The following is a 27,246-nucleotide window of genomic DNA, read 5'->3' on the forward strand; positions in this document are numbered from 1 at the left end:
ATTTGGCTGTTTTGGGTTCAGCCAAAACTCTCTTCATTGTTTCTACCCGATTTCTCATGACCCAGGGCTCGCATCGTGGAAGATGCTCAACCCGTATTGCAAGTTGATGCAAGTGCGATTGCCATTCATTTGAAGCTCTGCAGGAGCCAACGCCGTTGTTGAAACCGTTTTCCCTTTGAATCCCCCTCAACGCCAGACTATTCTGAACAAAGAAACTAAAATGCTCGAGGCATTACGTTGAAGGCAGAACCCCCTAGGCAGAGGAATAGGTCTGCTTAGGGAAGGGGTAACTAGGACCATGTTAGCAAATGATGGCAGAGAGATGTGCCAAAGCCAGTTTCGAGCTTATTTGTGCAAAGCTTGAGCAGCGGCCGGCCCATTCAAACCATAGTAAAAGACATAACGGGGGTACTTACGAAGGGCCAAGCTCCTGGATGCTCAGCTTAGCCAGCCACTGGCCCATGTCAATAGACTCGTCGAGCGACTTGCCGTCAACAAGACCAGCCATCAGACCGCCAGCAAAGGCATCACCAGCTCCGTTGGTGTCGTTGATCTGCTCCTTAGCGATGGGCTTGACAGGGTACTCCTTGACACTGTCCTCGCCCTGGACGGCGACCAGGGTGGGGTCGGTGCCCTGGGTGATAATGGCGACGCGCTTGCGCTGCTTGTTTTCCTTGGGCAGGTTGGCGAGGTGCTTGGCGATCTCCTTGAGGTCGGTGGTGCCGACGTTGTGGGACTCGGCGTAAGCGGCGGCCTCGGTCTCGTTGCCGATGATGTAGTCCCAGTAGGGGGCACTGGCGTCAAGGGGGTCCTTGAAGAACTGGGGGATGAAGGGGGCCGACAAGCTAACAGCAAAGACCTTGTTGTTCTTGGCGGCCTCCTCGGCGAGCTTCTGGATGGCGGCAGGGCAGACGGTGAAGTGGTAGCCGCCAATGTAGTAGGCCTGGGCGCCTTCCACGAGCTTCCAGACGTCCGGGCGAGTCAGGTGCTCGAGGTCGTAGTGGTTGGCGGCGCCGAGGTCGGTGCACATGGAGCGGTTGTGGCCGGTGATGACGACGGCGCAGCGGCCGGTGGCAATCTTAGGGTCGACGCGGTACTCGACGCGGAGACCGGCCGTCTTGACGGCGTCATGGAGAATGGAGGCATACTTGTCGTCGCCGACACCTCCGAGGTAGACGACTGAGTTGGGCGGGAGGATGTACTGGGCACCGCGGGCCGTGTTCTGGGCGGCGCCGCCGGCGATGAGCTTAGCGTCAAAGTTGTTGAGGAGGTCCTCGTAGATGCCGAGGTGCTTCTCCTCGGCGAGGATGGCGTCGTTAGCCTTGAGGCCGTACTTGGCGAGGAGAGCCTCGTCGCCGACTGCTTGAATGTCTACATTGCGGTGTTAGTGAGGAAGCTCGGTGCTAAAGTGAATGAGGGGTAATGCGTCGGAAGGTTTGTGCGGCGCATCGACCAAAGAGCCCGACCAGGGACGCAGACAAGGACTCCTTACCAAGCAGAGGGTTCTCGAGGCACAGAAGACGGAAATCCTGAGACGCCATTTTGTTCAATTGAGGTATTCTAGGGTGTATAGAGGAAGTGTGGAAGGGGCGGAGGTTGTGGGAGCTTTCAAAGATTTTGTATTTGGCGCCCCTTCGGACAGTTTTGGACGAGGGGAGGGGGTGGAGGGGGATAATGGTGGGGTTGCCGAACTTCGAGGAGGTGGGGTGGTGGGAGAAACGTGCTTGGCCTTGAGCAACGGCAGTGGCAGCAGGGCCAGCAATGGCAGAGCGAGAACTTTGCTGTGGAGGGACGTGTACTGATACTGGTGATGAGAGGACAGGGGCAGGTATAGTGGGGCGGCGAGTTGCAAAGGTTCTTGTTGCTGTCGCATTGAGTGAATTGGCGGTCGTGCAGCGTTGGGTGAGACACCTCGAGGCGGTGACTCTCTGGCAAGCGAACATTGTTGCGCGCGATTGGTTGACGGGATTATGTATGAAGTCAAGCTGTATCGTTTTTTGACGGTGTCTGGAAATCGGAAGAAAAGCGAAGTTGTCGCTGAATAGACCGACCACAGGAGCGGCGGTCCGGTCGATTTTTGAGGTGCTGTGGAAATCAGATCATCATGCCACTGACCAGGGGGACTGTTTCCTTCACAAAATGGGGACATTTGTTTGGTAAAATTCCGATCGATCAATTGAACAGAGGAAAACCACAGCCACCCAAAGTAGCTGGATTTAGGAGGAGGGATCCCACAGGCCACCCTCGTCCACGCTCTGATTCTAAACTGTCATAAACCCCGTTTTTTTGTTTCTTGATTCATCCACACACAAACTCCCGGCGTCTTATTCATCACTTGGGTTCTGGTGTACGTTGAGTTCCTCTTCCCTCGCTCTCTCATGGTGGGGATGGGGAATCATGGCGTGATCATTTCAATGCGCAAAATGCCTTTTAGTACTTGCCGACGAGCTACCAGATAAACTGCCCTCGCGAGTACCCTCAAAAGATGCCAGCCGCGTAACACCATCCCAATGGAACCCTGAAATCCAGCCAAACTATGATGACCTTTATTCCTTCGTCTTCTGGGTACCACGCAGCAGACCCGTCCGTCTCGCAGCAATAAGACCGGCCTTCTGTCCCTGGACGGCGTAGCGGGAGATGGTCGAGGCCTTACCGATGTGCTGGTGGTTACCACCACCGTGGGGATGGTCGACGGGGTTCATGGCAACACCACGAGTTCTGGGCCAGTTGGCACCACGCTTGACAGCGAACTTGTGCTTGGCGCGAGAAGCCTCTGTAGGGAGGTGTTAGCAGGTCATCTCAATGGACTGCATCATTCTGCGGTCTTGGTCCATCCGCAACGAGGGGGAGCAGAAACGTACTCAGGAGAGGCTTGTCGGTACGGCCACCGCCGGCAACGATACCGATCATGCCGCGGGACTCAGAGTGGACGACCTTCTTGGCGCCGGAGGGGAGCTTGATGCGGGTCTTGCCCTCATCGGGGTTGTGGCCGACAATGGTGATGTAGTTGCCGGAGGTGCGGCCCAGGGTGCCACGGTCGCCGATCTTGGTCTCGACGTTGGAGACGACGGTACCCTCAGGCATGGAGCCAAGGGGCAGAACGTTGCCGACGGTCAGGGCAGCCTTCTTGCCGGCGTAGATGAACTGGCCGGTGTACATGCCCTCGTTGGCGATGAAGGTCTCGGTGTGCTGCTTGAACTTGTACGGGTCGCGGAAGACGACCTGGGCAAGGGGAGCGCCACGGCCGGGGTCGTGGATGATATCCTTCACGATACCACGGAGGTAACCGTGTCTCTCGGCATAGTCGAGGTTGCGGAACTTCGCGGGGGCCTGCACAGTAACTTCGTTAGGAACAAGATGCCGTCGCGTCGCGGGGGTTCGGTAGGGTCGAATCTCACCTTGTTCAGGCGGGTGTTGGCCGTGAAGATAGAGCCACGGCCCCTTCTCTGGTTACGGATCTGAGGAAGATAGTGTCAGCGCTCGTTGCTTCTGCCACATGCAAGTCCATCTCGGAGACGGATGGGAAAATTCGTGGTTTTCGGAATCGACGAATATGGGGCGCGGCGACACGCAACATGTCGAAAATGCGCAGGTGTTTCTGTACCCGACGGGCAATCGAGTGTTCAACAGGGCAATTACTTACAACGCGACCCATCTTGGCTGTCCTCTGGCGTTCGGAGGGCTAGGTGTTGTCGTCGGTGGTGATGGTTGGGAATTTCAAAAGTCACCTCGAGACAATTTTGCTAGAGAAGGAGGTCGTGGGCCGGCGGAAAGTGTGCCCTGGGCCCCACACTGACTTTTCCCATTAACCGAGCCTGTCACGTGCATGGCGACGTCCCGTCAGTACTTTGCGTCGGGTGATTTCAGAGCTAGTGTCTGTAGTTCGGACAGGAAAAATGCTGGTGGCGCGGCCCCACAAGTCCACTGCTGTTTGGCCAGCCCACACCGGCCTTCCTCAAGGACAATCGCCCATTACATCGCGTCACGATCTCCGCACTTTACCCTCACGTCTAGAACGGCTATCCACAACTCCGGCGACCCGTAGCCACGATATCCTCAGCAGTATCATGCACTCAACGTGCTTCATACATCATGACCCGCTCTGACGATGCAGACAGAAAAGGCATGGGACCGGCATAAATTATGTGCGCTTCTGTTTTACTTGGTTTATCATTCCTCTCACTGCCTGATGCGTTTATTCAAGGCTGCATTCTGATGTTCTGTCAGAATTGTCGTGTCCGACCAAAATCCAGTGTGTTTTGTGGGCTGCCATGTCTTAGAGCCCTTTGGAGCCAGTTCGGCAAGATTGCCACGGCCCTGGAGTTCTGGGCGGAATGGTGTGGTCCAGCGATCAACATCATCGAAATGCCCGCCGGGGTCGGAGTAGGCTTCACTTCACGAACCGGATCACGGACTTGCGCCGCATGCCCAACATCGGCGTTTTTGGGCGGATGCGGCCATGGCCTCGCCCTTGTGGAGCGAGCACGCGGGATCAGCACGTATCGCCGCAAACGATTGCTGTGGTCCGGTCGCCTCCAGTGAGGTGCCGCCGTAGCATCGCTGAATACGCGGTCGGTGTCCTACTTCTACAACTGCACACTCATCAAGTTTGAGGGACAGGCAGGTTTTTGACGGTCGTGTCGAAATCATTTATACTTCTGTTCCAGGTGTGTGACGTGTTCAAGTACCATGTTGCCCTATCCTGGTTATCTGGGCCACTGACTTGGAAACGGCATCCATCCATAGCCCCTGTCGATTATTTCGAGTTTGGGGATGAGAAATGTGTCCTACATCGCAAAGCTGCGTTGGACCACGATTGTGTCCGGCAGGGCTGACAGGCTGTGTTCGGCTGCATGGCCTTGTGACTGCGGACAAGACGGTCCGAAGGACATGGACGATGATACTGTGGACATGCTTTGCAAGTGCCGAGCGAATGCCCATGATACTCCGAGTGAAGATGCAGATTCCCATCGCGGCAGCAAAGGATTCGTGTGGAATGCGTCAGTTGCCTGTTGACCGATGTGCTTTTTGTTATTGTCTAGGTGGGCAGCCGCAGGGAGGTCAAAGATGGATCAGTGGAACATGGGGGAAAGAGGCGGAACCAGTGCAGAAGGACAGAATTCGCCAGCCCAAATCGCCGGGAATAGCCTCATCTTAGGCAAGCGAACATGCTCAGTTTCGACCAGCCGCCAGGTGTCTCATTCTGCACACGACACTAGTATGCAGCTATTTTGCAGGGGTGCTTTTATGCGACCGGCAAGGTTCCTATGTACGGAAGAGTCATCGTCACCACTGCGGGCAACCCAGTCATTCTTGGAGGCAGTTTTTATTCATTTGGTTGATGGTCGTTGAGAAGGTGCGCAGGGTCTGTGGTGTGTGGTTGGGGGGGAAAGTTCCAGTCTGGGATATCCCACGGTAGTTCGTCAGGTGGGGTACTGGCAACGTGGGTTCTCCAAGCTCTTGGAGGGCAAGCTGGAAAGCCGGTGAAGCAAAGTTCTAGGAACAGAAGGGCGGGCAGCAGGTAGAAAGCTGCTATAATGAAGCAGCTTCTTTCTTACTTACGACGAGGAGGTTGTTGGACACGCTGCACGGCGTCTATGATAACTGTGTTGAAAGGTAACGGAGAAAGATGAAGTTGCAAGTAGGCAATTTAGAATTCGAAAATGACTCGGGCCTATCAGAGAACCAGGCTCAAAGGAGACGCGGCTCGAACGTGACTTAATTAGTCCCGTGGTGGGCGTTCGAAACTTCCTCAATTCTTCCTACAGTACACCGACGCGCCTAACCTCCACCTACCACGATACCCACCTCAATCTACTTCGACACCACAACCCACACAGCAGCCATCAACGCAAACCACAGAAAAAAAACAAGATGGCCGACGACGATTCTTCGGACCTGTCCTCGCTGTCGTCGCTGTCGCCAGTCCCGTCTGACATCGAATCCGATGCTGAGCCGCAGCCCGAAACGAAGAAGGGCGGTGGCTTTGGTGGCCTTTTGAAGTTCTTCCCCAAACTCCCCAAAGGCTTGAAGGCCACAAACCAGTCCAAGGAGCCCTCACCGCCCCCTCGGAAGAGATCGCCCTCACCGCCACACGAAAATGCCTTCGAAGATAACCCAGACATTGCTGTATGTCAATTGTCGCGTCGTTTTGCGCCTAAGACGCGTCGATTCGTGTGCCCCACGTCATAGGCTCTGCTAACGCATCTCCAGTTCTTGGTCATGTTCCGAAGCCGATTTAACGATGCCTTCCCGAAATCTCTTGTCAACTTCGGCCCCCAAGAGCTCGAGCTCGACATTGTCGACAATCCTCCCGGTGAACGAGTCGAAGCCTTCCTCTGTGCACTACTGTTCTTACTTCTCAACCGCAAGCAGGACGTCAAGTACGTTGATGCGCTACCAAACGCAAGCTTTCCACGCGTTGCTAACTGACTCGGTAGAGCTGGTCAATACTCAAAGGCTCTGGATGACGCCTTGTCTGCCCACAAATCGCAATGGCCACGGTCTTGGGGGGGCGTCAGTCCGCTGTCGGGCAGCAATACTTTTCACAGCATCGCACCCACCCAGAGGGTGAGTACAGAGCCAATCAAGCTTTCATCTACCCAGTGTAGAGCTTACGGCTGACTCTTTACTCAAGCTTTCCCTCCTCCGCGCCTTGGCTCTTTGGTCACTCTCGGCGTCCGAGACTGTCAAGGCAATCATCAACAAATCTTACAAAGGCAACCGCCACGAAGACGACCTGAACCAACCGCTCTCAGTTCAGCCATGGGGGTCGGACAGCGATAAGAGACGGTACTATTTGATTGAGGGCCTAGACGATACAGCTTTCCGCGTCTATCGAGAGAGCAACCCGGCGGGTTTCAATCGGACCTGGTGGTCGGTCGCGGGTTCAATCGATGAGATCAAGGCCCTTGCAGATAAATTGATGACCAAGGACGGTGGGCCCAACTCCAGGAAGCTCGCCGAGAAGATGTTGACGGCCATCCCTCGCTTTGAGGCTACAGAGGAGGTGTGTCATTTTTCCCTGGTTTCAGTTCTGAACAATGACTAACGAGGACAGAAACGGCGACGTAGAGAATATCGACAGGCCCAGAAGGCCCGGTTCAAACGCCCTGAACCTGGCTTCTCTGTCTACGAAGGCCGCACTAGAGGCAAGCGGATCAAGTATACCTACTCCGACGACGATGACTTCACAGACTCGTCCACTCGACGCTCAGCCCGCAACACAGGCACCAGCACACCAGCGGAACCAACTGGGCCAGTGACTACAGCGAGCGGACGTCAAATTAGGGCCCCCCCGAGGCTCAATGCTAGCAGTGCGGCTGGGAGTGTGAACGGAGACTCGGAGGATTCGCGCCAGCAGTCCGAGCCTGCTGTTGGTCCCGGTGGCCGACCCCGAAGAGCTGCCGCGGTCAACCATGGTACGAATGGGTGGTCATCAAGAGAGGCTCGCACTCGTGGACGCGGCTCTATGGATGATGACGACGACGACGACGTCGTTAGCGAACCTGAACTGGGCGACGATGAAGAAGAGCATATCCCGGACGAGACAGAAGAGGAAGAAGAGGACCTAGACGAGGACCTGGAGATGGCAGATGATGAGTTGGGTGATGAACCGCGCAAGAGTCTGATCGTCAAGCTTTCAGTCAAGAAGTCTCCCACCACAAACAAACCGACCATGATCACCCCTGCTTCGGAGGATGACAGGACCATACGGAGCGACAACGAGCTGGTAGACGAGATTGTTGCCAAGCCCAAAGAGAGGACACCAGAGCCGGTCATCAATGTTGCAACCAACAAGCAAACTCTCAGTCCTGTGGCCGTACCGACCTCTCTAGCCTTCAGGGGCAGCCCAGACAAGCCTCACTCTTTGCCGCGGCCTGTGGATGTTGGCTCGCACGAGTAAGGCTCACCAGCTGTCAGTTATGGCAAATGTTTTTCAGGCGTTCGACGGTAAATTTTCCACGCGGAGTACGGATAGATGAAGGAAAACACAAAGGCGACTAAACGACACATTTTGGGAGTGCTTGCTGTCACATAGACAGTACTGTGATTAGTACTATTGCTGGTTTACGCATCTTTCGATGCAATTGTACCAAGAGGTACCCGGCTTGCAGAGACATTCTGCCTTGAGTTTTAGTTGTACAGATACCATACCAGTCATATCTTCCTTGCCCTTGAGGTATCTCTCAGCTCGTTACAGTTCTTTCTTTGTCCTCCAGCTTGACCCCCTTTGCGGCGGCAGCTGCCAATTGTTCACGCCATACCACCACCTCCGTACCTTGGCGCCTATTGTGCCGCCGTGAACCTGCGCGTTTCTGTTCCAATGGTGCCAGCCGATGAGAAACAAGTTGTAAACGACCCCTTGAGCCAGCGGCATCATGACCTTTGCCACGTCAATATCGGATCCGCACGGTGACTTGGTATAGCCGAGTTACACACCTGGTCCCTGACAGTGATCCACGCTACCCGACCCCAAGTGTCGGCCTTGGAAATGCTGTGCAGGTAGCTCTGCTCAAAGCGCAGGTCGGGCATGGGCGGGAGCTTCGCCGACCGCTGCTTTGGGTTCACGATGCTGCGGGGGATGTAGTCGTCGAGCTCATCATCATCGAGGTCATCGTGCGACAGGACGGGTTCTAATGTCACGGGCTCCTTTTCGGAGGCGGCTGTGGAGGGATTGAGGTCGTGGTTTGGTGACGGGGTCCGGTTGATGTGCGCGGTCTGTATCGTCTCTGCGACTTGTATGGGCACGGAGGAGGCCATGTTGGTCGTGCCGCGCGTTTGGTCGAGCTGGGGGAGTGGGCGGCGACGGCTTGTTCTGCGAGGTCGGGGGAGCTTGTATATCGGGAGGGTGGCAGGCGTGCTGCGAGGTTGCGATAGAGTTGGCTCGTTAATTGCATAGTGAGTGAAGTTGTCGAAGCTCGCATATCTACATATAATACCCACTCGCTGAGGTCATCGCATCGGCTGTCCCTCAGTTTGGGGATCGGTATTAAATCGGGTGGGGTCACGACTAACACAAGCACATGGCCTTGCCTCGGAGCCTGAAGTTGACTTTGGTCCTTGTTGCAGGTCTTATCGACATTACAGTTGCCTGAGAGTCCTATACAAGGGGGGGAAATGCCCTGTTTGCTTGCATGAACCTGACGTTCTCAAACAAGATCAACAAGTATTGCAAGGCTGTCCCAATGCCAATTTCGACTTTAGGCCGGTCAAGAGACAAAGATACTTTAGGTACCTAGTGTATGTGTGAGTGTCGGGCATATTTACCTGGCGCCTTGGGCTGAGTGGCCAGACAAAAGGCACCCAGGTAGGTACAATGAGTATGACTCGCTTGCGGTTTAGCGCCCTACCACGGACACTTGGATTTGGCGTATACCCAGTCAGAGCCGGATCCTTGCCTGGTGACAGCACACTCACAAAAAATCGGCCTCCATACGTGGAGCACCAAGTTTTCTTTCTTGCAACCACCCAACCGCATCGCAACGCATCGTTCCCGCTCGGAGAACCGCGCGACGACGACGACAAATACCTCACCGTCACGCGAACGCGTACCTTCATTTTGTTGTTCCCCAAGTCTTTTTTAATTACCCTCATTCAAGATGTCGGATCCCCAGGCAAACGAGGCCGAGAAGAACGTGAGTTGTTTCCTAATTCCTACGTCGTGGCCTCTGAGCCCCTCCTTTTTTTTTTGGCCCCGCGCCCCGAACATGCAGGCTGACGGTTTCCCCTTGATGGGGTGCGACAACAGATCGAGATATGGAAGGTCAAAAAGCTGATCAAGCGCCTCGAGGCCGCTCGTGGTAACGGCACGTCCATGATCTCGCTCATTATTCGTACGTCTCGCTACCACGATGTCGCTGCAGGTGCTGGGCTCGACTAACCCCCACCACAGCGCCCAAGGACCAGATTTCCCGAGCCGCCAAGATGTTGGCTGAAGAATACGTACGTTGCAGCATTCGTGCCCCTCTCGGCTTGAACCAATAGTAACGAAATTTGTATAGGGAACGGCGTCAAACATCAAGTCTAGAGTCAACAGACAATCTGTGCTTTCGGCCATTACCTCCACCCAGCAACGACTCAAGCTGTACAACAAGGTTCCTCCCAACGGCTTGGTCGTCTACTGCGGTGAAATCTTGACCTCGGAAGGCAAGGAGAGGAAAGTCAACATCGATTTCGAACCCTTCAAGCCCATCAACACGTCTCTCTACCTCTGTGACAACAAGTTCCACACCGAGGCTCTGGCTGAGCTGCTCGAGTCGGACCAGAAGTTTGGTTTCATTATTATGGACGGTAACGGAGCGCTATTCGGTACTCTCTCCGGAAACACCAGAGAAGTCGTCCACAAGTTCTCTGTTGATCTTCCCAAGAAGCACGGCCGTGGTGGTCAGTCCGCCCTTCGTTTCGCCCGTCTTCGTGAGGAGAAACGCCACAACTACGTCCGCAAGGTTGCAGAGTTGGCCGTCCAGAACTTCATCACCAATGACAAACCCAACGTCGCCGGTCTGATTTTGGCTGGTTCCGCCGATTTCAAGACTGACCTCAACGCCTCCGATCTGTTCGACAACCGTCTGGCCACCAAGGTCATCAAAGTCGTTGATGTTTCCTACGGTGGCGAGAACGGTTTCAACCAGGCCATTGAACTGTCTTCCGAGACTCTCGGCAACGTCAAGTTCATCCAGGAGAAGAAGCTTATCGGAAAGTACTTTGAGGAGATCAGCCAGGACACTGGACGCGTCTGCTACGGTATCGACGACACTCTGAAGGCTCTGGAACTCGGTGCTGTTGAGACTCTCATCGTTTTCGAGAACTTGGAGATTACCCGCTGGAAGCTCAAGGACAGCCAGGGCGTCGAGCACCTTTTACACACCACCAAGCAGCAGGAAGGGGGTGACCGCGCCATCTTTATGGACAAGGAGACCGGCCAAGAGATGGAAGTCGTTACCCAAGAATCCTTCCTCGAGTGGATTGCGGAGCACTACAAGGACTTTGGTACCAACCTCGAGTTCGTCTCGGACCGTTCTACCGAAGGAAACCAGTTCGTCAAGGGATTCGGTGGTATCGGTGGTATCCTCCGATACAAGGTGAACTTTGAGCAGTTGGCTGATATTGATGACGATGATGAGTACTACGACGGTATGTGGCTCCTCTTACGCCCCACGTCACCGCAATTAACTGACCCTTCCCTGTTTAGATTGACCAACCGAGCCCCTCGAGAACGAGGGATCGACTCAAGTACCGTCTCTGAAGCATAACAGCGAAGAGGAGTCCGCGCGCACAGCGTCACAGCCCGCGCCCGCGCCCGAGCCCCAGCCGAAGGTCGCTCATCGACTCCTTGCAGACAGGAGCCCGATGAGCCCGGCTCACCTCACCCACCAAGTGGCGCGCCCGAGCCCGCTTCGGTCTGTTATGAAGGCCTCTTGAGTTGAAACCTAGTCTACAGGTATGATCACTTTGCTCGGCTGTTGCAAGAGCATGTGCCTAACTAGTTTCCAGATGTTCCTCTAGCAGATAGGGGACACTCAGGAGCGGTCGGGAGGCGACCGCTTGTTGATCGCGACTAGATAGAATGAAAATTTATTAAATGCTCAGTCACTCCTTTAGGCAAATGAAAGATACCTAGCTTTGATGACCTGTGCATGTTGAGTGGGTTGAAGCATTGTTGCTCTAGCCCTCGTAACTTGCGATTTGAACTCTTTCCTCATTTACCATCGACAAAAACGTGTGCAACTTCCAGGGACTTTACCAGCAGCTATAGTGCAGTTCTTTATCCGATATGCAACTAAACCGCTAGATTGGATATGTACACAATCCCCATACACTTCGTCTCAATCACGAACGCCAACCTGTGTAAGTCATCAACGACATTGTGAACATGAGACCACTCACTCCCCGACCCAGCAACGCCTTGCATCGGGGCTACTCGACTCAGCATGCCGCCCCTTTTCTCGAAGCGAGAATCGCTGAAATTCTACACTCCAAGAAGGAAATACCAGACCACCTCTCACCGACGCCATCGCATCTCCTCAATGTCTTGTTCTCAGATATTTTTCCTTCGCCCACGCCTTCGTCGTGCTCCGATCCCTCCCCGCCAAAACATTCCACACTACAAGACCCTAGTCACACACTACCTCAGGGCCATCATCTAGTCTACTTTCCCCTACAAACCCCGCCGTCGGGGCTTATGCTGGACGGCACGGACCCGGACCACTGTCCCGGCGCGCCGTTCACGCGTCGTTTGTGGGCGGGCGGTGAAGTCCGGTTTCGCAAGGACTGGGAGGACGATCTTCGTCTAGATGGGCGGCGGGTCAGATGTGTTGAGAGCGTGGATGACGTGAGGGCCGAGAAGGGGAGGGTTTGGGTCGAGCTCTGGCGGCGGTACGGGGCGGCGGCGGCCTCTGCCGTCGGGTGTGGAGATGGTCCTGCGATCGAAGAGAGGAGGACGTTGGCTTTTCTTCCGGCGATCGATGCTCCCGCCCCCGCGCGGCGAATCTTGAAGCGTATGTTGCCTTTTTTCTTCTGAAGGAAAATCTTTCTTTGGTTTCTACCGAGTATTGCTATGGGATTGTCGTGGAACAAATTGGAATGTTGACATTCGCGCCAATAGCCCCCCATAAGCCGACAGTTTCTCTCGCGCTCACGCCAACGCAGAATCTGCTCACCAATTTCAGCGCCTTAACATATAACGCGCACGCAATTCACCTCGACCCGGCGTGGGCTGCGCAGGAGGGCCACCCGGCGCCGCTGGTACACGGCCCCCTTTCCCTGGCGCTGATGCTCGCGTTCCTGAACAGGTTGGGCAAGGGGCAGAGTGTGCGGTGGTACGGGTACCGGAACCTGACGCCGCTGTACCGCGACCGCGAGATGACACTTTGCGTGCGAGAAAAGGGCGAGAGTGGGGCGGAGCAGAAGGAGAGGAAGTGGGATGTTTGGATCGAAGGGGATGATGGGGGAATGGCGGTCAAGGGAACTGCTACAACTGTTGATTTGTAGGGTGCGGCTGGGGGGGGGACCGTGTCAGGACGGTGGCTCAATAGGCATGTCATGAAAACAGTTCTGTAAGAGAATCGCTTTGTGATATTGTTTAACACTACGGCTGTGTCGTATGCTTGGAAGGATATTAGGGCATATCTATTGGGTATAGATGGATAGGGGCAACGCAGGTCTGGGTGCCAGAATTCATCTTTTCTTACATGTTCGCTTGTCAAGTTATCGTATCTACTTAGACACAAATAATGGCGCTCATATGGTATTATCCAGCAGAAAACAATGTTTACACGATTGTCTTTCCTCGATCCCGTATCTGTTCCATCCTTGACCAAGTCACCAGAACGCACCACTCGTCTCCAATTTAGCCCATCTCTACTGGACTACTGCGACTAATACCAGTGACCCTTTATGAAGCCTCATGACTAAGAAAGGGCGAAGCCGCTGAACCCGATTGGTGCTTGTACCGCTGCTCGCTGCAGGCTTGCTGAGGCTGATATGGTCTTGATGTGCGGCGACCTCTGGTTGCGGCGTCATGCTTGCACCCTGCATCGGCCCCGGTGGTGGCATCCACAATCCCTCGGCACTCGCAGAGTTTTTTCTTAGGAGGAGCCAGACGACGACACATATCCTAATCATTACCACCGTTGCGCCTCCAACAGCACCCCCTATGATCGCTGGTGTGTTCAACGTCGTCTCTCGCTGCGTATTGAGCTCGGTTCCGGCACCTTCCCGTGTCGAATACGACGCGGATGGGTCTTGAGACAAGGTCTTGAGCGGGGTCGGCAAACGTGGGACATATAATGGGCCTGAAACAAACGAGGTGGTAAAGCCCAGATGGTCTGATGCCGATGTCAGGAGGCTCGTCGCGGGTAAGGCCAAAGATCCACCCTTGCCGGCCTTGAAGAATGTTTCCTCGGCAGTCTGCGGTACTAGGATGATGTCTTTGGTACCGTTGTGTATCTCCTGCTCACACCCGATGTATCAACTTCAGTTGTTCCCGAGGATGTCCTTAGAGTAAGTGACGCAGCACGGGAGCCATCCGTCATCAGTCATCGCGCTGGCATCTATTATCAGCCACTCGATCTCGTGACAAAGGACTGTTGGAATCAGACAAGAGGACTCACCAGCAACGGGTGTTGGGTCCAAGTGGGCTATCCCGACACTGTGTTGCGGTACCATCGTAGCACTACCTGACGACCACGCTGTCGCACATCGTGAAGCCGTCTGCAGTTTGGCATGGTGAGCTTGAATTGGCGCAGTGGAGGTAGTAGCTTGCTAGGCTGGAAGTCAGTAGTCAGAAGTTACGGCGGCAATGATGATGAGGAAATCTTACTCCACTGAAGGGTCACGATCCCTTATGTGTTCAAGCCAAACGACCTGGCCCCCAGACTTGCAGTCCTCTGCTCAAGATCGACGACAGGGCCAGGGGTCAGGTTCGGTCCAGCTTCATGGCTCGTCTCCGTGGGCTTGAGTGTGCAATGTGCAATGTGGTTTATGTTGCTCTTTGGAGGCTCCGCTGCCATTGCCGACAAAGCCGTCACGGCAATGATGTTGGGAGACGTAAGTATCACCATGTTTCAATTTCTCAGAGCGAGAAGAGCGATGACCCGAGATGACGGGCTGACAGGGGAAAGTCCAGTTTCAGCTCCCATCGCCAGCGGATGAGCTCAATAAGCCCAAGTCCTCAAAGAGCGAGATGGACTTCAGCGCCCGCCGCCATAGCAAAGAATCCGAAATGCCGCGTAACCCTCATCCTCAGTAAGTATTGAGGTGCTGATGAGCCTGTCAGTTAACGCCAATGGAGACTGAAGGTTTGATACCTTTTGCTGTCTCTCCAATACAGTTCGAAAAGAATTTGAGAGGTGATGATAAGGTTGAATTAACCCAAAGTGGTCTGGGGTTGCAACGCTCAATTTTGAGAGATTAGCCACCTGCTTGGAGGTACTAGAATATGTATGCGTTTCCGGTGGCCATGCCGGTAACCGCTGGTGAGAGAGAGGTGCGTGCCTCTGGGTTGCCCCTGCTTGGAATTGATTGGGAACATCTCAGAGGTCCGCATTCTTGCCATCTCTTTCTTTGGCCCTATCTTATTCACCGTTGCCCCTCTTTGCCTTTATAATCTTACTTGCCATTCCCGAGCACCACCGAATTATCGAAGTATGGCAAGGAGAGTTGGCAAGGAAAGGGCAGTGAAGCACTCCATAGTCCTCATGAATGGGGAAACCATAGGTATTGCCCAAGCCTGTGTCTGAAGCTTGCTGTGACACTGGAGCAAACTGCGTTGACGGATGATAGAGTCTACTCTCATATTTTACTATCCAATATCTGAGTTCTCATGATAGCATCCAGAATAAGCTATGAACAGAAAATATAGCGATCTCAGGGACAACCATGTAGACAACTTCATTCTGCACCACCCAACACTAACATCACACAAGCCCTTTTCTCAACTCCACCCACCACCATCTTAGGCAACCGATTATCGTTCGAGTCTACCAACACCGTTTCAATCGCCATAACACTCTTCCTGATATGGATGGGCTCCCGAAACTAAACCGCAACATGGGGTCTAGTCCCGTCCTGGGAGCTATATGTGGCGGCGGAAGGAGCTACCTACCATACCTCCAGGCGGTTGTTTTGGTGATAACGTTTGGACGCGAAACTCACGGTGTCATTTGCGTATAGTTGGTCTGAAGCTGCTGGAGATCAGAGACGAAGAATAAGAAGGAGAAAGCCTTGAGTCTGTCACATCCAAATTCACTAATAATATTTCTCAGTCTTTGAATGCAGCTTATGGGTTGGTCTGACGGTTCAAAATCATTTCACTTCAAGGAGACTCACCATGTGTCTGGAAACAACGCTATTATATTTTCTACATTGGAAGCCCTGTTCTCTGGAGAAGTAAATGAAGCAATTGTGGAAGTGTGTGTCCCTAGATAATGGCCGGAACACCGAAAGCAGAAGAAAGCAACGCCTAGCCACCCTTCCCAAAGAGCCTCGGTCCCCATCTGAATCCAACCTGTTCCCAAAGACCACACCCACCAACCCCCGCTTCGAAATGTCAAAATGAAAATTTCCACCATCAATAACCCAGACCGTCGCCCACTCGCCGCCACTTTCAGAGAGTGCCTTCTTTCGAGCACCTGATCGTGTCGATTCTTTCATGCTGCTCGCCGCAGCTCCTTCCGGTCTTCAAGCACCGCTGACGTAGAATAAGTTGTCTTCATCCGAGTTTACAAGGTGCCTTTATTTTCGTGCACTTTAGAGTCGCTGTCCATGACGCTATTTTCGTGGGGTTCATCCCAAACTTTGCCATCAGCAGAAGCACCCGGGATGTTGCCTTCGTAGGTTTCTTGTGATGCTTGGACGGACTCCTCATCACCAAGAAGTGAAGATGCCTCTAGAAATGCGCACGATTCGTCGATAATATCGTCCAGTATCTTCTTAGCCGCATCCTCAATTTGGAGATCGGCTGGCAGGTCATCCCCAAACAGATCTGCCCAGCGATGGAACCAGCCTTTGTTGCTCTTGAGACACTTATCGTACATGTCTCCCTTCATACTGCCTCCGACAGGCTTGCCTCGAGTCTGTGATGGTCCAATGTGAGTGAGGTTCGAAAGCATGCCCATTATCCACAAATGGGAGGAAAGAATATTAGGAAGTCGAGACTTCTTACCGGCGGCGAGTAGTTGAAGAAGATTTTCTCACGCGTTCCAGCCTTGATGATTCTGTCCCACCAGCGGATACTGGTTTTGAGCTCAAAGAATTTCAGGAACTGCTGGAACTGTTGCTGGAGGTTTCCCGGTGTCGGGCTGGTGCGCTCGGAGGCATGTGGCCACCACCTGCCATTGTCCCTTTTTTTGAGAAACTTGACACCAAACCAGTAGAGGTGCGGCTTGGCGTGGGATTCGAACAGCTGTAAAGAGGCCACAGTTTTGATCAGTCCAGGCTCGTGAGGGGGCGTACTCCAAGCTCCAGGAAACATTGTGGCTTACGTAGAGTTGGTACTTCTCGTGATGAGCCCCGTCCTCGTCCTCCGAAGTTCTGAAGAGTTCAATCTTGTACTCGAAGAAACTCTTGTCAGTGCAGACATGGTAAAGATCTGTGAAACCATACTGTAAGTTCTTGGCACGCATGTTCTGAGATGCGGAAGGGACTCCTGACCTGGATTGATCCATTTCTCTCCCTTCATGGAGTTGCGGGCCCTCTGCTCCAATTCTCGCTTCTTTCTGAACCTTTCCTTCTCCTTGGCTCTCGTGGAGGAGAAATCAAAGTCTCTCTCACGAAGCTTCTTGTTGTGGGTGCAAGAGAACCTATACCAGTCCCAGTTGATGATGTGGATCTTTCTCTTGTCTTTTTCTGCATTCTTGACTAAAAACGACAAGAGAGAGTGGTTAGCTATTTCCAAACAAGACGACGAGAAACTGCGAGCGAAAGAAAGCATTAAGCACAGAGATATGCTTGTGTTGGGAAGGGCGATATTACTTCGATGGTTCTTTCGCTTGTTCTTGAACTCTTCGTTCGTGCAAATGAGATGGGTCACAGAATCGTCCAAGTCGGATGAGAACCGGCCTTGGCGCAACTTTGCCCACTCCTTAGCCGCTTGCTCGCTGGGACAGTCGCTTGGAAACTCACCAGCAGCCGCGATGACGAGGTTTCTGAAGATTGCTCTGACCATGTTGAATCGCGTTGCGGTGTGTTTGGAAATAAAGTGGCTAGGAGAGGGGTTGGCCTTCTCAGTATAAGTCAAATGTGAAGAGGTGGCACGAGCTGACCGAGATAAGGTAAAATTTAGAGAGAAGTCGGAGGAGATTGAAGAATTAAAGCCGCAACGTTGGGCGAATCGTTGGCTACACGTGAGAAAAGAGAAAGGGAAGGAGCGGCAGTTTGAAGCTATTCCGAAATAGGGCCTGGGTTTCTGTCTTGTTAGGGACAGAAGGTGCGGGAAGGCTGCAAGAGCTTGATCTTTACGGAACCAACCCAGTTGCGATCTTCTTGAAAGTGAGAATTAGCAATATTAAGGTTCTCAATACCTGAGTGATGATCAAAGATCGGGACGATGGGGATCGCGATGGCATCGCAGTTATCCAAATTGCACGTTTGACTCAGATATTACCAGCTCAAATGCACCAAAACAACCGGGCTTGGTGTCACTTGACGGGAAAGTTTGCCCAAATTCGGATAACACTTTTCTGTTCACACCTCTCGCTCAACGCCTTTTGCAGTACATCCACCATGAATCAACAATGTATACGTCCTTGAATAAATAGCTAATACCTTGGTCTATCGAAAGCTTTTCGCATTCTTGACGAACGATCTGATTTTCTCCAAGCTTTGCTTGCCATCATCCTCCACCCCACTGCTGACGTCGACACCCACAATGCGGTTGCTGAACTCACCCACAGCCTTGACCGCGTCAAGCACGTTGTCAGGGTTCAGGCCACCAGCAAGAAAGACTTGAAGTTCGGCGTCTTTTGCAAGTATATCTTTGACGCTGGAGACGTCAATAAGCTTGCCAGAGCCCGCACCGGAGTCAAGTAAGGGGATCGTATGATAGCCGCGCAGACCGATGCCGATATTGCCAGGCTTGAAGGCCCGGATGACGGGGACAGGGATAAGATTTGCCCACTCGATGGGTTCATTCCCGTGGAGCTGAACAATGTCCAGGCTGAAGCGCTTCTGCTTCTCTAGAACCTCATCCAGGGGTTGATTTTGGAAGATTCCAGCGAGAAGAGGACGGGGGCTTGACAGTCTGGCAACAGAAGCTGTGTAATAGTCTGTGGCAGACTTTGTAGGTACGTTTGATGGCGCGCGTGTGCTCGACGGTGTGAAGGAGTGCACTGCCTCAGAGATCGCCGCCGCCGTCTCATCTGATATGCAGCGTTTTGCTCCCGGAACCAGACAAATGCCGACAAGGTCAGCACCGGATTTCACAGCCTCGAGGGCAGCCTCGGGGGTTCGTGTACCGCAAATTTTGACGAACAGTGGATGGGTCGCGACTGATTCGGCCTCGGCATCGGTTCCCGAGCACAATTCTCTGATGAACTTTGTTGTATCTGGTGCTCTGACGATGGCTTCTCCAACGAGCACAGCATTGACCCCATCATTTTTGCACAAGATGACATCCTTGTGACTGTTTATGCCGCTGAGAGCGCAGATGATGGTGTTCTCCGGGACCATGCTTCTCAGCCTGCTTGTTGTGTTCATGTCGACTTCGAAACTCTCCAGATTGCGATTATTGACGCCGATAGCCTTGGAACCAAGCTTCAAAGCAGTCGTCATCTCTTCGGCAGTCTGAACCTCGACCAGCGGCTCCATTCCCAAGGAGAGAGAGTACTTGTACAACCTCTCCAGCAGTTCTGTCTCCAACATCTTAACGATTAGCAGAACGGTGTCGGCACCAGCTAGTCTAGCCTCGAGGATCTGGTACTCCTCAAAAATGAACTCCTTGCGAAGGATTGCCGGTCTATTGGGCATGCCGTTCAACACTTGTCTCACGGCCCGAAGGTCCTCAATGCTCCCCTTGAACCACTCAGGCTCAGTCAGAACGGAGATAACACTGGCGCCTGCAAGGGCGTATTTTCGGGCCTGGGTCGGAGCGTTGATATTGATGTCGAAAACACCCTTCGAAGGCGAAGCTCGTTTGATCTCTGCCATAAGAGACACATCGAATGGAGTTTGGCGCAAACGGTCAACGAATGGGACCAGGGGTGGGGCGGCATTGAGATCGTAGGCAGCCTGCAGGTCCGCAGGTCTTTGTGAGGGAATCAGTTTCTGAGCGGTAACTGAAGCCTTACGGTGGGCGTAGATTTGTTGCAAGATGTTGTTCTTCTTGCTCGCAGTCGGCGCAGAAGCCGCGGTCTTGGCGGTACCGTCATTGGTTGCAGAGCCCTTCTGGAGTTGGGCGTTCTCCTCCCAAGTACCGCCTTGAAGCTGCAAGAAGTTGCGGAGTATTGTGCGACCCTCGGCGGTGAGAATACTCTCCGGGTGGAATTGGACGCCCTCGATGGTGTACTCCTTGTGCCGCACACCTTGAATAATGCCGGGAGACCCGTCCTCTGTTGCAACCCAAGAAGTGACTTCCAGGCAGCTCGGAAGGGTAACACGGGTACCGGCGAGTGAGTGGTATCGAGTGACCGGAAGACCTTGACGCAGACCAGCGTAAACACCCTTAGCATCATGCGTCAAAGGAGACGTCTTGCCGTGAAGCCATTCTCCCGCGGACCCAACCTCGCCTCCATAGACGTCAAAAATACACTGCTGTCCCATGCATACGCCGAATATGGGAATTTTGCCGGAAAAGTGCTTGATGGCATCTCGACTAACCCCAGAGTCGGTAGTGGGATGTCCAGGCCCAGGGCTGATGATCAGCTGTGTCGGCTTCTTGTCGATCAGCTCTGCCAGAGTGATCTTATCATTTCTGAAGACAGTCACGTTTGCGCCTTCGAGGATAAGATACTGATAAACGTTCCAGGTGAAAGAGTCGTAGTTGTCAATCAAAATCAAGTTAGAGGCCGTCGGAATAGGTGGCGAGGGGTCCGGATGGTGGGGTGAGTGATCGATAATGTCCAAGGACGGCATATTGGATTCTTGGTGCTGCAACCACCGGGAACTTGGCCAATTGAGTTGTATCGTCCTATTGTTCGCTGACTCTGGTGACAGAACGAATCGGTTCGGTGGTGGTTGATTTGATGACAGAATGAGGTGAGTCAACGGAGTAGGTTGAATGAAAGTTGAAAAGGCGGCGATTGAATCAAGTAGTGAAAAGGGACAGTGATTCGGAGAAGAACTCCCACTGTCATTTGGGTGCAAACCGCGGCGGAACTTCACAGTGTGTTGCATCTGCAGAGGTAGGTTGCAGGGTCCCCGACAGAGGCCCCGCCGCTATCGCAATCCCGGGGACCGGGACTGCCTATTGTGGCATCTGTGCCCAGAACGGGCGCTAAGACCTAAAGTAGACTAGCTTCACCTACCGGAAAAACCCAGGAACTCAGGGAACTGGAGCTCCCAAAAAAAGTGAGCTCCAACCACCATCAGAAAGGCTGCAAAAGCATTCGCGGGTCCAAAGTTGTACAAGCGCGTCGACTTGCTTTCTTCGCTTCCCAGGCATCGTAGCTCATCGCAGCCTCCCCTGATGCAGCCTGAGCCTTAACCGCTCTGCCCCTTCGACCTCTGCGGCAATGGCGCAAGTGGCAGACCGTCATTATTTTCCTCCTTTGGAGGAATGTCTGAATGGAGACACTATCATCATGTGGGTAGCCTCTGTTGACCAAATGATGCCGAAACGACTGACGTCCGAACCAGCTCCTGGAAGCTTATCGCAGCTGCGCTTGCAGACCAAGACGACGTGAGACGGAAAAGCGATGCTGTTGTACAGTTTCTTCAAGATGATTGCGTGCGATCCCTCTTAAGAGACCCAGCAACCGCTTTTGCGCCGCCGAGCGATTCCACCAGATCGAAGTTCGAAACGAGGACAGCCGCCATTCACGTTACGCCCCAACCGAACCAGAAATTCGACATCAAAGTTATCAAGGAGGATGCGCAGTGGCTAAGCAGGAATGCCAAGGTCAACCTCATTACCGCGCTTCGAGCAACAGTGGTCGAGTTCCAGTCGCGGCCAGCAAGCCACCTGACAAGCACTCTTTCCTCCCAGGACATAGTCAACCTGCAAGAAGCTTCGGGCGTCGCGAGCATGCAATCATCCGCCCTAGTCCCAATTGCCGGTGCCGCGCAGGATGCAGAGACGATTTGGGCTGACTTCGAGAAAGAAGAGTCAAGGCGACAACGCATCTTCCAGACGTACCTTGCAGAAAGACGACATTTCTTGATGACTGCTGCGTTGGTGCAAGAGAATGTCCTATACACGCAGCCTTCGGCGTCAGTTCTAACAACAGCAGGCGAGCCGTCAACGCAAACACATTTGATCCCAGCCAACGATCGCCCGAAATACCTCGACGATCTCCTGACGACATACCTGCAGTACGTCACTGATGCTATCGGCCGGCTTGCCGAGGGTCTTGAAGCAGTTGTCGAGGACAAGGGCTTGCTTGGGGAGGAACTTGAGTTGGAATGGATGAGAACGGCCCTGACTGAAGTGGTCCATGCCCTGACGGTCGTCTTCCAGTCCATTTACGGCAATGGCGATTCGTTCGTGCCTTCTGCTGTGGTCGGCCAGTGGTTTGGTCTCATGGATAATTATGGGTTTCTGAATGGAATAACTGCGGTGAGTTGAAAGGCAGCCCCCCTCAAATGCATCAACTAATATGGATCAGCCGACTGATGCGATCTCATCTCTCATCATGCCCCTGAGATCCCTCATCTGTGCGATTTCTATCAAGCTTCTGAACCCCTCGAGATCCATAGAATGTCTCGCGGAAGAGGCACCAGAATACCGCGGAGATGAGGACCCTTACATCACTGCGCCCGCGGTACTCGAACAGGTGCACAACGCAATCTTGGCGGCAGCGAATTCAGACTGCGAGAGTCAAAGCCCTATCATTTTTGCCTGGACCGTTGTCGTCCATCGCATGTTCTATTCACATCATGACCGAATTGAGAAGCGAGACGCCCTGCAGAACCAGCGATCCCAAGAGACATTCGAGGCCGGTGTACTGATTCGCCCCACCACCAATCGTCGTCTTTCTGCAGGAAGTATCGTGTCTCTTGATGGCAAGTCATTCGACATCTTCCTCAACAACGTAGGACTGGACAAAGACCTGCAGGTTGTGGAGCAGCTCGCGGTGGCCGTGACATCCAACGGACGAGCCTATGAAGTACTCTCCGAGATGGCACTCGCCATAGGTGGTTATAGCGACGGAGCCTTCTCGCCGCTTTTGGGCTCCAGAGTTCGGCTTGCGTATGTTGATTTCCTCAAGGCCACATATCCGCTTGTCGGGTATCAATCAGATTCAGTCACCTCCCTCCTGTCAGTCCTTGGAGCCGGTCAGCAATACTGGGACCTTTCGAGGCCCGCGCTACACCCCTCAAATGACATTTTGGCCGAGGTACTCCAGGACTCTACTGCAATGGAGTACTACTTCCATCAGGCCCTGAACCGATATCCTTTCGAACTCTTGCCATTCCTCAACATCTGCCGTACTCTGGCCAACTGCGTTGTCGCGGATGACCGGATGGATACAGTGGTCAACCTTCTGCGCAAAACCCCTTCTCTCACCTTCATTCTCCCCGACGACTACCAGCAATACGAGCTGGCACAGGAAGAGGACAACACCAACACATTCTACCTTCTTGAGGACATCCCACTGTTCACACCAGCCACTGCATGGAACAGACGAACCCGTCTTGATGATGCTTTCAGGATACCGGCTGAGACAGTTGGACGATTCGTTACAGATACGGGCCGTGTTGTTCTTATGGAATACGAGCATTCTGCACTTGCACTGCTTGGCAAGAGGCTGGAGGTTCAACTTGCGCCTGAGACTTATCGTAGCGAGTTGGATGCCTTCCAGCCAGAGGAGACAGCAGAGACGATCGCCCTCTTTGCAACGCTTCTCCGAGCTGAGGTGCTCAAGTCTGAGAGGCAAGGCCTGAGCGGCGAAACGTCTCTTAAGTCCGGACTGGACTTGCTGGAGGAGATTGGCAAACACGTCTCTGGAAACAAGGACCTTGTTGCAGTTGTTTGCGAGACTATGGATGCCTACATGCAAGATGAGAAGGCGACGGAAGGTCAAGGCATTGCGGTCATCAACTCATGCGTTCAGTTCTTGCACGCAATCCTGCCGTTGTGCCCAACCAGAGTCTGGTCATATCTGGCACGTTGTGAACTGCTCAACTCGGAAGCTCAAGCAGGCAAGCTTGCGAAGATTACTGGCAACCTCGATCTTGTTGGGGACCGATATGATCTCCTGCTCTCGGCTGTGCGTCTATTCGCTAGTCTCATTGACAGTGTCAAAAGTAGCGCTGTTCAACGCAAATCTGGCAACAAGCTGGTCGGCCGTCAAAAGGTCTCGAACAACGTTTGGCTGGGGGTGGCAGACAAAGTGCTGGGAAAGGTCAGTCTTGCCATTGCCCAGGCTACGGTCGATGTTTTCGAGACTTCGTCGACTTGGCGATTCGGGTCGGAGCTGTACAAGACCCTGCTCATTCGACATGTCGTTCCTGTCATGGACCACATCGTCTTGTATACGTACGGGATGGGGGACCAAGAAAGCTCAGAGACTCTCACTGCATGCCTGGAGCCTGCGGCGTCCTATATCATCGACGCATTTCTCTCGCCCTCGACTGGTTCTCTGAGGTTCCAGCCTCTCCTCACCACTTTGGTGAACGGCCTTCAGGTTCCTGACTCAACATTCTACCAAGAGAGACTGGCTTCTGCACAAGAACAGCTAATCTCGGCCTTGCGATTCACAACCACCTTGTTGCGGGTTGCAAACCACCTCGAGCGATCATCAGAGATATTCGAGGACCATCTCTTCAAGACATCGTCAATTCTGGCAAGACTCTGCGCCATTTGCGAGCAGTTCCGGCGACCAGCGCTTCTGCTTCTGGAAGCTTTGGTCCTCAGCGCCGCCAGAGCACATGATGACCCTCCCTCGCTCCTGGGTTATCTTGGCCCTCTTCTGTCTCGGTCGTTTATCCAAGTTCTGTCACAACTCGACAAACCCTTCCTTGTCGCCGAGGACGTACAAACGACATGGAAGTTCTTCTCCACAATTGTACAAAATCGTCAGCAATGGCTGTCCAACTGTCTCCTGACGGGTAAAACACCCAGAGATGCTCTCAAAGGCGCCAAGAAGGATACGTCGTCTACACCCAATTCCGTGCTCGCGACGGCTTTCGCAAAGCTCAAGGATATCAAGGAGCTGGATATTACCGAGGCACTTCGGATCCTGGACTTTGTCGCATCCTCCCAAAATCACTGGCCCTGGACTATTTTCACCATGCAGAAGGATTCATCATTTTTAGACTCGCTACGTCTATACGTCAAAGATCTAAGCAGCTTCACAGTGACCAGCAAGGCAGATGCTGTCAAGGCCGCTATCGATGCCAAGATGGCCGCTTACATTGCTGAAATATTCGCTATGCAACTCTACCACCTTCGCCAGATGGGCGGCGCCGATGTCTTTGCCAAAAGCTTGGTGGCTGACCTGGATTATTACCTCCGAGACGGTGTCGAGGTCTCTAGCTACAACAACTCTCTGCACAGCAACTTTGCCAAGAACTTCACGAGCAAATACCCTGGAGTTTCGCTCGAGGCCTTCAAGCGGACAATGTTGAGACCCGGCGAGCTTGGCAGAAGCTATTTCTATGACCTGGAGAGTGCGACTGAGATGTTGAGCTTTGATCCTGGCTGGCACGGTCGCCGCGATAATGGTTTCCGCAACGAAATGGGAATTGCGAACGCCAACCTCTCCCTGGTCGATGCGCAAATCGTGAGTTTCTCTTATCGGGCACTCGCAAGACGTCTACTAACACATCTTAGTCCCTGTTCCACGCCTGGGAATTCCTGTTGCTTGAACTCAGCAGCTCACTGCCGGATAACGACAACATCGCCAAGCAGATGCTTCAAGTTGCTCAGCAGTGCCTCGAGGCGAACCGATCCAACCAGGGCCCAGAAAACATTTTTATGCGCATCGTTGAAGAGCGAGCTGACTTGAGCTTGCTGCTTATTCAGCGTCTCGTCGGCAGGCCCATCTCGTCTCAAGACGTCAACCAGCTTCTGGGAACGTTGTTTACCATCATCAGTGCCGTCGAGGAGCCTTTCAACCCTGGCTCAATCTCGTACTACCGCACGATTCTTAAGACCATCTACGTCACGTTGCGCGCATACAGTGTAGCCGACAAGAAGGGCCTCGGTGCCTCGAAGAGCGGTGGGGAGGGATTCTCCGTCACTTTGACACAAACTGTTCTGAACCTCCTCGATCGGGTTGTTGCCAAGGGCTTCAGAACGCTCGTTGCGCTCGTGCACGACCCTGAAGCTGCCGTTGCACCCGAAGACTTGGCTCTTCTCACTGCTATCCTACAAGCCTGTCTCAACATGCCGACGATTGATCAATGCCAAACACAGATCCTCAACATCATGGCATCCTACGACGCCATGCATGCGGCGACATCGCTGTTCTCGTGGGCAGACAAGCTGGCCATCAATGGCGATCCTATATACGGTGAGCTGAGCTTGTTGTTTCTACTAGAGCTCTCCACCCTTCCGGCGGTGGCGGAACAAATGGCCTGTGACGGCCTGCTCAGCCATCTGACCTCAGCGGGCATCACCAATTTCATGCGCCGCGGAAACATCTCTCCTTTCTCCGAGGCTATCGGACCCCAGAGATGCTATAGCATGTGGGTAAAGGGTGTTTTGCCCCTGTTGCTAAACCTTTTGACCGCCCTTGGAGGTACCGTGGCGCCGGAACTTGGCTACGTTCTGAACCAATTTCCCCTGCTTCTAAAGTCGAGCGTCGACCGATTCGAGGCCCCTGGCGCTAGTCGAACCGCATCAAGAGAAGCGCCACACTACGTGACGCTTCTGTCTGTATCAGAGGTTCACTCGCTTGCGCTCTTGACAAGAGTCATTGCTGCTCTGCGGACGGCCAACACCAGAGACATCCCGGAGATACAATGGGATGCTTCCTCGCTGTTGGAAAACATCGACTTTTGGCTGTCGAGCCGGAAGCTGTTGCGCGACAGATTACTGCCGCTTGGACAGCGTGAGGTTGAGTGGAAGAGCACCAAGATCGGCACGCCTGACGAGGGTGGGCATCTGGGGAACGCTCTCGAGAACAAGGTGCTCTCCCAATTGGAGGCCGTGAGGGATGTATTGAGCGAAGACCTGGAGGAGTCTTGAGAACAAGAGATTCAGATAGCAATGATGAGCCGAAGGGGGTCGTTCGTCCGACCAAGGGAAAACGGATCAGGAGGGTAACAATGACAGAAACAACAGGTTTAGGCGTTCATGGGTTAGGACGAACCTGCGTGCATTTTCGTTTTTTTTCTTTATCCAGCAGTCACTGGATCCCCGCATTTCATGTAGAAATCAACTCAGCAGATACCCTCAGCATGCTTGCTGGGAACTCCCTATATCACACACGCGTACACATAAGGAATGCAAGCCCCTCCCCTCCCCCCCGGCCGCTGGGCTGTGTTCGGCGTCATGAGCGGAGGTAAACCGACTAACTGAGTAAATAGTGTTTCATTTTGGTTTTCCCATTCATCTGGTGGTGATGTCCTCTTGTTGTTTTGGACACCCATGAATGCCATGTCACGTCTATCCGCCGTCCCCTCGAAAAAAAATGGTAGTGT

At 53.4% G+C, this 27,246-nt stretch overlaps 11 protein-coding genes across 11 annotated transcripts; 6 read left to right on the top strand and 5 right to left on the bottom strand.

Moving 5' to 3' along the window:
- Nucleotides 1-253: 253 nt before the first annotated feature.
- CH63R_02356 (PfkB family carbohydrate kinase) lies at nt 254-1,943 on the bottom strand (the record flags this gene model as incomplete). The annotated part of the gene is made up of 3 exons (XM_018297331.1): nt 254-290; nt 417-1,371; nt 1,493-1,943. 3 exons carry the CDS (start codon nt 1,941-1,943, stop codon nt 254-256), a joined length of 1,443 nt encoding a protein of 480 aa, XP_018162147.1.
- Nucleotides 1,944-2,546: 603 nt separating this feature from the next.
- Nucleotides 2,547-3,655, bottom strand: CH63R_02357 (60S ribosomal protein L2; the record flags this gene model as incomplete). The annotated part of the gene is made up of 4 exons (XM_018297332.1): nt 2,547-2,773; nt 2,862-3,330; nt 3,399-3,458; nt 3,644-3,655. The coding sequence occupies 4 exons, from the start codon at nt 3,653-3,655 to the stop codon at nt 2,547-2,549; spliced, it is 768 nt and encodes a 255-aa protein (XP_018162148.1).
- Nucleotides 3,656-5,874: 2,219 nt separating this feature from the next.
- On the top strand, nt 5,875-7,906 carry CH63R_02358 (uncharacterized protein; the record flags this gene model as incomplete). Its single annotated transcript, XM_018297333.1, has 5 exons — nt 5,875-6,129; nt 6,214-6,383; nt 6,441-6,570; nt 6,638-7,009; nt 7,061-7,906. 5 exons carry the CDS (start codon nt 5,875-5,877, stop codon nt 7,904-7,906), a joined length of 1,773 nt encoding a protein of 590 aa, XP_018162149.1.
- A 291-nt stretch (nt 7,907-8,197) lies between these two features.
- Nucleotides 8,198-8,763, bottom strand: CH63R_02359 (uncharacterized protein; the record flags this gene model as incomplete). Its single annotated transcript, XM_018297334.1, has 2 exons — nt 8,198-8,386; nt 8,443-8,763. The coding sequence occupies 2 exons, from the start codon at nt 8,761-8,763 to the stop codon at nt 8,198-8,200; spliced, it is 510 nt and encodes a 169-aa protein (XP_018162150.1).
- An 839-nt stretch (nt 8,764-9,602) lies between these two features.
- CH63R_02360 (Eukaryotic peptide chain release factor subunit 1) lies at nt 9,603-11,429 on the top strand (the record flags this gene model as incomplete). Its single annotated transcript, XM_018297335.1, has 5 exons — nt 9,603-9,638; nt 9,752-9,836; nt 9,896-9,945; nt 10,005-11,136; nt 11,290-11,429. The coding sequence occupies 5 exons, from the start codon at nt 9,603-9,605 to the stop codon at nt 11,427-11,429; spliced, it is 1,443 nt and encodes a 480-aa protein (XP_018162151.1).
- A 446-nt stretch (nt 11,430-11,875) lies between these two features.
- On the top strand, nt 11,876-12,993 carry CH63R_02361 (Mitochondrial 3-hydroxyacyl-thioester dehydratase; the record flags this gene model as incomplete). Its single annotated transcript, XM_018297336.1, has 2 exons — nt 11,876-12,500; nt 12,608-12,993. The coding sequence occupies 2 exons, from the start codon at nt 11,876-11,878 to the stop codon at nt 12,991-12,993; spliced, it is 1,011 nt and encodes a 336-aa protein (XP_018162152.1).
- Nucleotides 12,994-14,475: 1,482 nt separating this feature from the next.
- On the top strand, nt 14,476-14,752 carry CH63R_02362 (uncharacterized protein; the record flags this gene model as incomplete). Its single annotated transcript, XM_018297337.1, has 2 exons — nt 14,476-14,550; nt 14,618-14,752. 2 exons carry the CDS (start codon nt 14,476-14,478, stop codon nt 14,750-14,752), a joined length of 210 nt encoding a protein of 69 aa, XP_018162153.1.
- A 1,471-nt stretch (nt 14,753-16,223) lies between these two features.
- On the bottom strand, nt 16,224-17,668 carry CH63R_02363 (Brct domain-containing protein; the record flags this gene model as incomplete). The annotated part of the gene is made up of 5 exons (XM_018297338.1): nt 16,224-16,577; nt 16,667-16,906; nt 16,986-17,092; nt 17,155-17,361; nt 17,476-17,668. The coding sequence occupies 5 exons, from the start codon at nt 17,666-17,668 to the stop codon at nt 16,224-16,226; spliced, it is 1,101 nt and encodes a 366-aa protein (XP_018162154.1).
- Nucleotides 17,669-18,273: 605 nt separating this feature from the next.
- On the bottom strand, nt 18,274-20,571 carry CH63R_02364 (Multifunctional tryptophan biosynthesis protein; the record flags this gene model as incomplete). The annotated part of the gene is made up of 1 exon (XM_018297339.1): nt 18,274-20,571. The coding sequence occupies one exon, from the start codon at nt 20,569-20,571 to the stop codon at nt 18,274-18,276; it is 2,298 nt and encodes a 765-aa protein (XP_018162155.1).
- Nucleotides 20,572-21,239: 668 nt separating this feature from the next.
- On the top strand, nt 21,240-22,222 carry CH63R_02365 (Nucleoporin; the record flags this gene model as incomplete). Its single annotated transcript, XM_018297340.1, has 2 exons — nt 21,240-21,337; nt 21,445-22,222. The coding sequence occupies 2 exons, from the start codon at nt 21,240-21,242 to the stop codon at nt 22,220-22,222; spliced, it is 876 nt and encodes a 291-aa protein (XP_018162156.1).
- A 31-nt stretch (nt 22,223-22,253) lies between these two features.
- Nucleotides 22,254-26,791, top strand: CH63R_02366 (Nucleoporin; the record flags this gene model as incomplete). The annotated part of the gene is made up of 2 exons (XM_018297341.1): nt 22,254-25,382; nt 25,433-26,791. The coding sequence occupies 2 exons, from the start codon at nt 22,254-22,256 to the stop codon at nt 26,789-26,791; spliced, it is 4,488 nt and encodes a 1,495-aa protein (XP_018162157.1).
- Nucleotides 26,792-27,246: the final 455 nt, after the last annotated feature.

Source organism: Colletotrichum higginsianum, chromosome 2 (assembly GCF_001672515.1).
Source record: "Colletotrichum higginsianum IMI 349063 chromosome 2, whole genome shotgun sequence".
In the NCBI taxonomy this organism is placed as follows: domain Eukaryota; kingdom Fungi; phylum Ascomycota; class Sordariomycetes; order Glomerellales; family Glomerellaceae; genus Colletotrichum; species Colletotrichum higginsianum.